This window comes from Struthio camelus, chromosome 2 (assembly GCF_040807025.1).
Source record: "Struthio camelus isolate bStrCam1 chromosome 2, bStrCam1.hap1, whole genome shotgun sequence".
Lineage (NCBI taxonomy): Eukaryota > Metazoa > Chordata > Aves > Struthioniformes > Struthionidae > Struthio > Struthio camelus.
In genome coordinates this window covers 55,980,750-55,993,788 of record NC_090943.1, presented here as the reverse complement: position 1 = coordinate 55,993,788, position 13,039 = coordinate 55,980,750, and the positions used below count along the sequence as shown (strand labels likewise).

The following is a 13,039-nucleotide window of genomic DNA, read 5'->3' as shown; positions in this document are numbered from 1 at the left end:
AAGACTTCAAATCATGCCCCCCACGTGTGGCAGGTAAAGTGCCTCATAAGTGAAACATTAATTAAATCAATAATGTCGTGCTGCCGTGAAAATAAGAAACACCACCACGGGATCAACACCAGTGCAGCACACCTCTGATCCATCCACTGTACCCTGCTGCTGTACTACGCCCACTTTGGGGCAGCCTGCTTCAAAAAGGACATAAACCAATGAGTTGACAGCAGTACAGAAGATACAGCTGGTAGGAAAGACTGACTGGCTGAAGTTGTTTAATCGAGCAAAAAGCAGACTGCAGGAAAATATGATCACAGTCTTGAACAGGCAAAAAGATGGCTGCCAAAAAGGAAAGGAATAGTCTCTTCTTCAGATCCTCTGCAGATCCGTCAAAAATCAGTGAAGCAAAATTGCAGCAAGGAATTCAGGTTGGCCATTAAAAAATTTTGATTTAAAATATACTGGTATCGATTGATCGAGTCAGTGAAGCCTCCATCCCTGGAGGTCTTGAAAATAACTATTAGATTAGAGATATAGCTGATCCATCCCTGAACTTCAGCTACATTTTCTGTAATTCTGTTATATTCCTCACACTCAGGTTGCTTAAACATAGAGGTGTTTCATTTCATGTCTTTTTTGTTCGTTAAGGAGAAATCCTCTTTTTGTAACAACCTTCAGCAAGGTGATTTTCAAAAATCATTGTTTAATAATGTATTGCATGGACACTAGAGGTATTCTGGATAAAAAGAAAGATAATAACGTCTCCCAAAACCCTATTTAGAAGCTACTGGCAAGGGGTGCTTTTGCAATGGGTGTTACTAATTAAATCACAAAAGAACACTGTGAGAGAGGTTGGTGTCATACACTAGTTCTTTTAGATTAGCAAAACTAAAAATGCCAGTAACTTAATTAAGGCCACAGAACAGATCAGAGTCAGGAAGGCTATGACTATGGCTATCACATATTGCTAGACCATAAGACTGCTGTGTTTGGAGCATGGAAGTGCTGGACATCTGGAGCGCTCACCCATGTTTTGCTAATTTGCTTTGAGATTAAAACTAGCTTTCACTCATGAAGCAAGCCTCTTCATGGAAGAAATGTCTGAAAATGGTGGGCATTTTTCTTTGCTTGTAGAAGTGACTTGTTATTTCGTCTCTCTGACAAAATTTCTGAATTCATAGGCTGCAATAAGTTTAGCATGAGGTGTTTAGTGCTTAATACTTGAAAAATCATTTCTGTGAGCCTTGTGTGTCACTTGCTCTTGGCTCATAAACCATCCCTAGGAAGAAGGGATCCTTCTGGGTTGTACACATATGTTTTATTTTACCATCTCTTGTATTTATCTAGTATCAATGACAAATTTTTCCTCTGAAATCCACTTGAAGGCTCTTCATGCTGTAACTCTGACTTGTTCTAGCGTGGGGAGCTTAGTGATGGGAAACGTTTAACATCATAAATACCCGAGCATAGGTTAACTTCAGTCTGATTTTTACCTCAGATTGCTCCTCATTTTGCTGGTTGTGATGCAGAAAGTCTGAAATTCAGCATTCGAGGAAAAAAGCGCTCTCTGAAGATCAATAAACAGTGGAAGAGGAAAGCACGCCCCAGTGATTGGGGAACTATGCCTTATGCAGCAGTAAATCGACGAATGAATAAACTTCCCAGGCAAGACCCCATGAGAGATACCAGGCCAGGTATCTCATATTCATCCAGCCCTGGCAGAGCAGAGTAATACTGGTGGAAAGGCTTTAACTGAATCTGTAGCTAAATCCTTTCGGAGCCATGGGGAGACATTTTGGTACCGTGATGCTGTCCCTCCTTCCAGTTCTTCCCAGCTATCCTCCTTGCTCACTCATTTCTTTGGGATTCATGTCCCCTCTGTTGGGGGGCACCAACTGTGACTGTGGAACTGGGATATATTCAATAGCCCACCCCAGCGGAAGTACTGTTGCTCATAAAGCCTTTGTCTGACATTGGAGCAGCTGCCTAATAGAAGGGGATTAGCGGGGGGTGTCCAAATATCACTGAACAAAGTAAGTGTTTTGCCCAGGGAGCCAAACAGGAGCTGCAGGACCTGTTTTGGAAGGGAATTTCACTTGAACTGCAAACCAATGTGAAACGTAATTTTGTCCTAGCTACTGAGCCTGATTTGGAAATTAAAAAAAAAAAAAAAAGGTTGCCAGTAAATAAAAGAGCAAACCAAAAAAATTAGAGGAAAATATATACAGATCCTTATGTAACTGGCTGGCCCCTTCGTGTGAAGAGAAGAGGCCTATAGTGAATACTGGGTTTGCTACTGACTTCGCTTGTTGACTGCGTGCCGTCTTGCTCTGTGTCCCTAATCAGCTGGGTGAAGAAGAGGGACTGTTCTCTGATATCACAAGAACTTCCATAAGTTGGGGGTGACTGACGTCTCTGAGCAGCTTTTTCTTGCTATTTGGTTAAATTTCGGGAATATGTAACCAATCTGACCACTTGCCTTTGGTTTATTTTAAGAATAATGTTCCTAGTATAACTTATTGTAGCAGTTGAGACATAATCATGGAAAAACACAAATGATTTCACAAGTTCTTCTTATCAGAGAGTATGAAATAAACTCATAAATCTGCTTGTTAAGTTGGGGAACTGGCATGCTCATAATCAAGCTTACCACTAATAGATTCCATTGCCCATTCCTAAAGGAGGAAAAAAAAAAAGAAAATTTTCTTCTCCTCCTCTCATCCTCTGAAACAATCATTTTAAATGAAAGATCATGTAAGCTAATGGGGGAGTCTAGATTTTGCAGTGTTTTGACCCTTTTGAAGAAGATCCGGAGTCTTCAGCTGTGACCGAATACTGAATATGTATAGGATAGATTTGCTAAATTTAGCGGCCCCTGTTCAGGATAGAAGAAAAGCCAAAAAAAAAAAAAAGAGAGCGAGAGATCATTTTTCTTGAAGTAGACGGGTGCTATGCAGCTTGCCTGATTCTAGTGGGAATTCACAGTCCCTTCACCTCTCAGGGAAATTGCTCTTTGGACTGTGACATTGAAAGAAATTAGACAGGCACCCTTTGGCAGAATTTAATTAAAGAGTCTTAAAAGTATTGGTATAACCTCTGACATAATCCATATATTTGGTATTAAAAAAAAAAAGGAGGGAGGGAACAGTGCAAACTGTACTGGGATATGAAACGAATTGTTCCATGAAGGACAAAACTTGGTAATTCCTATGTCCTCTGGATACATGCCCCACACTGCCAGGCTCCCCCACAGGAGAAATCATACCTCCCACCAGAATTTGAAGAAAGATGAGAATCTCCTAGTCTTTCTCTTCATAAGGCTCTGCTCTCTCCCCTGGCCAGCCATCCATTTTCATGGATTTTTAATATCTTTGAGGCTTTTACCACAATGTCAAATTTTGGTGCAACTAGGCAGCCATTTCAGAAATTGCTTGTGTTTAGCAAGTATGTCACCTGATTTTAGCCAGGCTTTCAACATGGTCTGCTGGGCAAACTGTTTAGATATGACTTAGATAAGTTCACTATAAAGGTGGGTAGAAAATTGGCTCTGCTGCCACTCTCAAAGGGTTCTGATCAGTGATACAGAGTCCAGCTGGTGGCTGGCCTGGAGTTTCAATACTGTTTAATATCTCTATTAACAACCCCAATGATGGGATAGAGTACCCTCTTCGTGGTTGATACCAAATTGGGGGAAGCAGTCAGTGAACAGGAGGGCAGGGCCACTGTTCAGAGGGATCCTGACAGCCTGGAGAAATGAGCTGTCAGAAACTCCATGAAGTTTAAAACAGAAGTAAATGCAAAGTTCTGCAACTGGGATAGAATAACAGCATACAACAGCACAGGCTAGCAAGCAGCTTTTCAAAGCAGGACCTGGGAGTCCTGGTGGACACGAGGCTGACCATGAGTTACAGATGTATCCCTGCAGTAAGAAGGTCAATCACACACTGAGCCGTATTAGCGAAAATGTAGCCAGCAGGTCAAGGGAAGTGATTATTCCCATTTTTTGGCACTTCTGGGACTGCGTTTGTTGTACTATGTCCAGTTTGGGACTTCCCAATGGCAAGAAAGACACGGACATACTCGAGCGAGTCCAGGGGAGGGCAACAGAGAGAGTCAAGGGACTGGAGCGTGTGATGTATAAGGAGAGGCTGAGACCCAGGCTTGACAAGCCAGGAGGAGAGGAGCCTCAGGGGGACCTTGCTGCTGCCTAAGACTGCCTAGTGGGAGGGTGCGGAGAAGATGGAGCCAGGCTCTTCTCAAAAGCACACAGTGAAAGCATGAGAGGCAGCAAATGGAGTGGCAACATGGGAAATTTTGATTAGATTTTAGGGGGGAAAAAAACGTTCATCGTTAAGGGTGGTCAAAGACTGGAACGAGGGCCCTGAGAGGCTGTGGGATCTACATCCCTGGAGATATTCAAAACTTGCCTGTTCACCATCCTAAGAAACCTGATATAGTTTGAACTTCCTTTCAACAGGGTGGTTAGCCCAGGTGACATCCAGGGGTCCCTCCCAACCTTAATTATTCTATCATCGGGGCACACATGCATGCAACAGAAGTAAGACCTATTTTCCTAAGGAATGAGGCTAAAACTAAAATGTACTTATGCGGGCATGTGTTCAGATGCGAGCTATGCACAAGTTGTATGTTTTATATTGTATCATAGAAACACACAACTCAGATCTTTGTGGGAAAGAGTACAGAGTACAGGTGCAAAAGCTATTAGTGTGGGAATGACACAAATATATCAGCCTTAGGAAACAGTAACTTAAAAAAATATTAGGTGGCAGTTGTTATGCTCGTTTGCTGGTCTGAAATGAAGGATTTCTGCCAGGGTGTGGCCAGCTTAAAGGATGAAGCAAGGCAGGATGCCAGTGAAGGGACCGTGATTACATTATGGCTGGCTAAAATCACAATAAAGGTTCTTTAACATAAAAAAAGAACTGACTCCTTAAAATGCCAACTGAAAACATCAATATTTGTTCTTGTGCTGAAACTTTCCTAGAACTGTGAAAAAAACAGCAGAAATCTGTTTGAAGATAAGGTGCAGAGTGAAGGAGTGAGAGACACATATACTTTAGTACTCCATAGCAGTTCTGACTGGCAGGAGAGAATGAAGTCGAGGCACAAATCAATTTAACTGAAAAAGGGACAACAGTGGCAATGCTTAGGCTGGAAGTAAACGTTATTCAATAAATGTCAAACATCTGAATGTGGAAGATCAGATGATTAATTCAAGCCACCTTCTAAGGCTCAAGAAATCTCCAGAAAAGGAAGGAAGATTTGTGGAGGAAGAAAAACCACAAACAGGGTTGGGCCACTCCGGATTCATTTGCAAATGGCCCTTGTCTCAGTAAGAAAGAAACATGCTAAACTGATGGGAAGAAGTTCTGATGAGCTTCTGATGAACACTGAAACCTTGAGCCTTAGTTGCCACAGCTAGCCAAAATCGTACTGGCTGTTCCTGCAGCTCAAGTGTGTTTGGAAAGAATATTTTCCATCCAATATGGCAGAAATGAAAAGATATTAGCATACACTGCTCACTCAAGATGTTCCTAAAATAGTTGGGAGGGCAATTTGACACTGAAAAGCTCTGGGAAAACTCATGTGAAGACTGAAAGGTACAATTTCGAAGTTAAGTTTCATGCATCTTTTGAAAAGTACTTCTGCTGTACTTGAATTTGAAAGTAACGTATTTAGGCAGGCAAATGACCAGTTAGAAGTGGATTTTTTTGGTGGCTTGACCTGGAATCGAGCCTGATTCAGACTGCACAAGCATTAGTTTAGTTCCACATTTGTCTCTTGGACACTGCTGCAAAGGGCCCATGCTCATGTTTTCTATTCCACCAAAGAAGCAATTTTGCTTGATTTTGTGTCTATGTTATGCAGCACTTTTCATCTGTGAATAAGGTGTTATATAGAAGAAAAGCTGTAACATTTTTGCTCTTTGAGGTTTAGGAAACAGACAGGCTGAGGAAGCATATTCACAAAATCAGGACACTTTCTCACGGGAAGGGGTAATTGTATTACTAAGATTACTTCCATTTCTTTTTGGGATCTAGCAGAAATGTATTGACCTTTTTTATGAATCCTCAATTTTTAAAAAATATATTTCTTAGCTCTGACTTCAGCATCAGCCATGAGACACGGACATTTCGTCGCGCTGCATTTAATGCATGTGAATTGCTGTGATCTTTTTTCATTCAAATTTTTAGTCAACAAATAGTTACAAATCAATTTGCTTAGCACATAGTTCACGTATGCTTTTCTGTTCTGTTTTGGTACAAGATGGATAATAAATAGAGACTGTATTATTCAATTATTGTAGGGTTTTTCTACTCATTGTACCCTAGGAAACTTCCACAAAAGGAGATAAATAGATTTGCCTAATTTTAATCTATCAGGAACGTTTTCATGGTGTATCTTTCTAATTTTCCCTAGCACATTTACAATGTGAGAAGATAATACAAGGTCACTCAGTAGCCCATCTGTAATTGTACGATTTTAATAGCCCAGTTAGAACTGTGAAATACTGTTCCTTCTTATAAAAAAGGATAATTGTCAGTATGTCTATTTTGCAAAATGCAAACATCTCACAAACTAGAGAAATTAATATTTTCTAGGCATATGTAAATAAGGGAGGCAGACAGACTCAAACCCCATGGGTCTTGTGGACCATGGAACTGGAAATATGAGGGATGCTAGTGTAAAAACGCCGGCACTGGCTGCTCAGAGCGACACGGAGTCAGGCTGTCATATAGCCAGATCACTTCTGCATTGCATTTAAGCTAACTGATGAGGCCAGCCTGACCAACAGCCTGAAAACAGCACTCCAGAGCTGTTTTACAAGGTGATCAGCTCTTGCGTTCTCCATGCAGCATCTCAGGAATGGCAACAGTCATGATGGCGTATTACAATATCTGCATTCAGGAGTTCTCCATGCTGTGTTCACGTAGACTTCATTCTCCTCCTTTCTCCCCACCAAAAGATACCAAAGTTACCTGTGAATTGTTTGATTTGCCTATTTCTCTAAAATATATGATTGCATTTGAGGAGATTACTTTGAAAATGAGATGGCATCATTATTATTTTTCTATTATGCATTCCATGCTGTTTGAAGTTTGCTTGAAAAAGACAGAATGAGTCAATGCAAATCTTCTCCCTACGCTTCAGTCTCCTCAGTTGCTTACTGGAGATGGTAATTCCTGGCCTTTGTAAGGAACACTGAGCAGCTTGGATCAGAAGCACCCAGCCTCAGGTTTGTGTTTGTCCCGGCAGGGCTATGCAGTTCTGTTTAATATCATAGCTAGTGGGGCTAAATCACACTGGTACTGGGAATGCTGTGGTGGTGAAGAGGACAGTCATAGGCAGAGAGAGAAATAGTCCTTCCTGAAAAAACAGGGGATTTAGATTATGCATGTAAAATCATTTGTGATGTATTCAGGGTGCACACTGTTTCTAATACTTCTGTGTTGATGCTGAGGCAACACTGCTCTGCATGGAAACCAGGAATCACTGGGCCAGAGGGAGGGCAACATCGACATGTTGCCTACTGGTTGAGGTCCCACCTGGCAAGGCAAAGCTCTGGGTTCCCAAACAACTGTGCGTGCAAGAACCCAAACCTTGGTGTCCTGCTGCACAGATGAGGGCTCAAATCTAGGCATCAGAAAACAAAATAAGAAAATCTGCCGGATGTGGAAGTTAGCACACTCTCTGGGAGGCAGGAGATGCTAGTGGCAATGCCGTCCCATGAAGGAAGGAAGAGATGCTGGTGGCAACGCTATCCCACAGAGGACGGAAGGGATGCTCACTTTCTCTCCTCTTCAGAGCACTCTAACCTTTGGTCTATTCTATAAAAGGGGGGCAACTTCACTGGCATCCCACATCCCAACAGGCCTCTTATAAAAGAGATGAGCCCAGCTCAATTCTGTCTAAGAAGGAGCACATGCACCTGCCCTCAGGGAAGGCTCAGGGCGGTTTGATCCCCGGCATGGGGAGCTGCTCCTGGCAGCCTTGATGAAGACTCCCAGCCCTGCTGGCTACCTGAAGGAAAGAGCAGGGGTGCCTTCCTCTACAGGATGTCTTGAACCTGCTCTGAGATATCAGTGTCTCTCCAGGCTGGTTTCTGGTTCTCACTTAGTCCTAGGTATACAGGATTAGGGACCTAATGTGAAAGAAAGGCATAGATGTTCAGATAGTCTCAGGTCTCTTTGGTTGGCCTATTTGGCAGAGGGCAGTTGACACTTGCTTAGAGCCTTTTACACACTGCATATGGGGAAGAGCGGAAAGGGATGTAATGAACTCTCCTTCAGACTGGAATGTAAGCGCTGTATTTAATGCCAATTTGCACGTGTGTTATGAATTTGGTGTGGACACAGCCCAAATACCTTCTAGTGTTTGTGGTTTAAGTAATCTAACTACATACATTACATGAAGGAACCTGAGAAGAGATACAGTTTGGACTTCCATGGAAAATTGACCATAACACACCAGCAAGACCTAAATGTAGGTGAGGGTGAGCCACTTTCTTGTCCACTTTGGGAGGTGCTAGCTGATTTCGCAAACTGCATAGCATGTGGCTGCAGCTTTTCTTCCCTCAGAAACTGCGACTCGAAGCTCTGGCCATGAGATCAGCCTTGGTAGCGTGAATGGCCACAGCTCCACAGGCATCGCCTCAGCTAGTGCCTGGCCAAGCAGCTACTGTGACAACTACCAGAAGGGAAATGCACATTCTTCCCTGTGGAAGAAATGCTCCTTTTATCAGCCAAAATGAAAAATATCCCAAGAAGTCTGACTGAACCAGCAAAATTCTTTTTAATTTCAAGTGAAGCAGGATTTAGTTGTTAAGTTCTGAAGAGGAATGGACAAGGGGAGCAGAGGGGCATTCAGATCTCAACCCAGAACAGGACTTTTTGCCACTGAAATGCTCTGAGTCACTTTCTTTTTTTATGGTCATATAGTATGACCCAGACTCTGCCTGGAGGTGGGTACTTTGTACCCCTTGATCAGCCTCTGGGAAGATCTTGTGGCTGAAGAAGTCGCAAACCGCTCTTTCTGAGTAGGCACCCACCTAATGTAGCCAGCAGGAAAATCTACTGAGGGGTAGGTCTGAAAACTCACCCATATCTGGAATTAGTGCTTTATTCTTGGTTGTTGTGCTTTCCTCCACAGGGGTTTCACAGTGCAAGGCTCACTCCAACACTCATGCCCTAAGCACGGGGACTAGATTTTGTATACTTTCTTTGTTCCAGACTGTCTTAAGTTATTCCAGTCAAAGCAGAACAGCTTTATCAGATCAGAGGCGAAGCCACAGAATAGCCTAAGCCAGTGAGATTTTCCTGGAAGCTGAGGGTGGCTTTGAATCCCTGAGGGCCCTCAAACATATCAAGCTCAGGCTTTTTTTTTTTTTCTCCTCCCTCTCTCTCCCCGCAACTAAAGCAGGAAAGAAAAAGAACGAACTTAAAACAAGAGGGACAGCATCAGCCTCTCCCCACCATGCTCTTTGATAAGAGAGTGTGCACCTCTGCATTTCCCAAACAGAAATACGTGCATGCCTGCGCTCTGCCTTGGAAGTGCCCATGTGTATGAGTGGTAAGTATGACATGTCGGGGACTTGTTGCACTGAAAACCCTGACAAATGTCCAAAGCCCCTTTTACAACTATATTTTGAGCTCTGACCTCTGACTGGTTTTGAATGCATTTAATTTATGCCAAGCTTCTTAACCAGAACTTTACAGCCATGGTGCTGTAAAGAGGAAGGTTTGTATGGCTGGGAGGGGCCAGGATACTGGCACAACCCACGACGCGGGCAGCCCTGGCAGAGGACGGCCAGCACAGCCACTGATTCAGCAGGTATCGACACCACCTTCCACTTGTGAGGCTCAGGAGTGAGTTTTACAGACAGTTGAAACTGCTGGCGGGGAGCCCTGTCTTGCTTGCACAGTAGCTGTCATAGCAGGTACTTTATCCCGCCTTTCCTGTAGTAGCAACACTAGCTGCCATTTGTCTCCAAAGTCAAAATATTTCCATGCCTATCAATAGCTAGTAATTGCTCTGACATCAGTGAACCTCCTTGCAAAGTTCATACTATATTTGTCAGAATTAAACATCAGGCAGCGGAGAGTGAGTCTAATGAGAAGTTTTCAGCTAACAGAATCAAGTTTCCTTTAGCAATGGGCAAGTATGCGTGACTATCTATGGTATCCTAATTAGTGTAATTTACTCTGTCTCCTCTATTAAGGAGCATTTTTCTGCCTACGGACTTTCTAATCATGGAATTAATTGTCACTTTTAACATTATAAAATACTGCTCCTATGACATTGTTCAGATTTGCAGCTCTAAGTGGTGGAGAGAAGAAAGGAGATAAAGTTAAAAATGTTTTGCTCACTTCCGCTTTTTTCAAGAGCATTTTAGGAGTTTAACACACACACACACACACACACACACACACAGTTTTGATCCTTGAAATCCCAGATAAGAAAGTGCTTTCTTATCAAGACAAAAAAAACCCAGCAGCATGTTAAGAGATCCTCACTAATTAATTATAGGACTACAGATCAACTTTTTGTTTAGCAGAGGTGCAAACCTGTTGTAATTCCATTGATTCCACTGTCATTGCATCAGAGTAGTAAAAATCTCCCAGAAATCAAAACTTGCCTCTGGAACATATTCCCTCATATCCAACATACTGTCAAATGATCTGAATGCCAGTATCTGTCCATCTGAAACTGATCTGTTCAGCCCTGAACTCTGGAAGGAATATCAGGGCCCTTCTTGATAGACCTTTTAATAGCTCAAATTTAACTTATACAATGTGCCACGACAGCAAAGTGGTAGATGGCATTCAGCATGAAACGAAACAATGACAACAGGCACAGAAATCTGAATTAAAGAAGTAGTTCGATATCCCATTCATCTCTTCCCTACATTCATAAATTGTAGGGAGAAGAATGAATACACTCCTCATGTCATTCAACAGCATTCACTACTGAATGATACGTCTGATGCATTCTTAAAAACAGCCTTCAAGAGACACTGCATCCCCCTCTGAAGTTAAAAACAAACAAACGAACTAATTAAAACCTGTCCTTCTTGATTAAGAGAAATAAAAATAACTCTCACTTGTGTACAATCTATGCTGTAGCCGAAAATTTGGAAAAGAAATCCCTTATGTCAAGATGATGACTGTTACAAATTACATAAATGATATACTAAACTAATAAAAGCCTTTGATTAAAGAAAGATGAATGTATAACTACAACACCTCTTTAGAAAAACCGTACCATCCCCTCTTGGAAGGGGATGCAATTGGCCAAGACCTGTAAGTCTAAAGTCCAAATCCTACAAGGATTTTGTGTTTCAGTAAATGATTTCCACAGGTTGTCAGCCGTCTTTACAGGGAAAACACAAATATTCAGGCAAAAAGTTCTATAATCCTAGCTGCCTCCTTGCAGAGGTGCTGAAAATGTACCAAAGCTGCAGGCACATGAGAAAAGTAACGCACATTGTCTTTACCTTAAAAGAATAGTAAAAGGATCCCCACTCCTCTTCTTCCACCACTTCAGTGAAAGTCACTGTTTCTGTGCAGGTGACAAGGGTAAAATCCAGCCAGTCGGTGCTTCCGTGGGAGCTGCTGCTGGCTTCTGTGAAGGCGATGTCCATCACTGGATTTTGTTCTAGTTGTCTAGGTGCTTATTTATGTAAGAGTTAATGCAGCCAAGCTTCTCCTGTAAGAGCACAGCAGCAAAAACAGCTTCTCACTGCTCCGACACTGGCTACCAGAGGTATAAGGCTTTAATGCAGCTGAGTGATAAAAAAAAAAAAAAAGAGAAAAAAGGCAAGCTGGAGTCATTCCTTTGAGCTCTTCTTTGGTACAACTCTGACGACAGCTGTCCACATGCTCTTTCAAGCAGCAGAACCAGCCCCAGTAAGAGACTCAGCAAACATGGACTCATCCGTACACCTTGCAGACTTAATGTCTTGCACCCAAAGTTGGCAAGTCCGGAGTCAGGTGTAACTTTAAAAGCATCGACATCCTTCCTACATTATAGCTCAGAAGTCTGGTTGTTCCACTCACAGCTTTGCTTTCTTACCTTAGCGCAGCCCACTTTGATTTAGATTACCTGCAGAATTACAGTATATCCATATACGAGTAGCAACATGTTCTCTTGTATTAGCAGAGCCCTATGAAGCTTTTAGGTTTAAGCTGTCATAACTTGCCTGTCAGTAACTGTCTGACTTCTGACATTATCTTTACTAAGAAAACTCACAAATAGGCCCAGGCACCTCCCTTTGCAAAGATACCAAAGATGCTGCACACCCACTGTAAGCAGGGCTTTCTTTACGGCAAGGGGAGCCTTTCTGGAAAGGCATGGCTTCTAGAGGTTGCTGGTGCCACACGCATAGGGGTTGCGCTCAAGGACTTTCCAGAACATGGTAATCAATTGTATTTCTACTCATTGATTGTCTGAGCACTGACTGCTCTTTACCCTCTGCTCTTTTCGATTTATTTCCCTATCTTCAGCAGTGCTGCTGTGGGTTTACACCAATATGATAGATTAGGTTCTTCATACCTCCCCTGACTGGAGTGCAAAATCACATGTAAATCTAGAACTTGTTCGGCTTCGTGGAGCTGCTCTGCCTTGATGTTAGTGCAATTATTAGCAGAATTTGATGTATTTTCACACCCATGCCCCTCACCCCAACTACATTTCATTACTTGCCAACCACAGAACCTAGTCCTGTGTGTATGTGTGTACAGGCAGTACCAGGGGTGTGAGAGCTAAGGCAGAGCATAAACAGTGAAAGAGAAAGCGGTGGCATAAGGGCCTTCTGGCTCTCACAGCCAGTAATAACAGAGGATGTGGGCACAAATACTAAAATGCAGGTCTGGATTTTGCCTCTGAATCCTCCCAGGTTGGGACATGTCTAGATCTAGGGCTTTGATCCAGGCTATTCTGGGTACTGGGGAAACCTCTGAATTTCTGAGCAGTATGCACATCTTTCCAAGGGCTGCCAAAGGGATCGGCTCATCTATATATAATT

The 13,039-nt window shown here is 42.6% G+C and overlaps 1 protein-coding gene across 1 annotated transcript in view; it reads right to left on the bottom strand.

Moving 5' to 3' along the window:
* Positions 1-12,243, bottom strand: part of NPSR1 (neuropeptide S receptor 1) — a 65,021-nt gene extending 52,778 nt beyond the window's left edge. Inside the window, exon 1 of the mRNA XM_068935875.1 lies at positions 11,510-12,243. Within this exon, the coding sequence (XP_068791976.1) occupies positions 11,510-11,656 (147 nt within the window). The 5' untranslated portion in view covers positions 11,657-12,243. The remainder of the gene's footprint in view (positions 1-11,509) is intronic.
* Between the last annotated feature and the right edge of the window lie 796 nt (positions 12,244-13,039).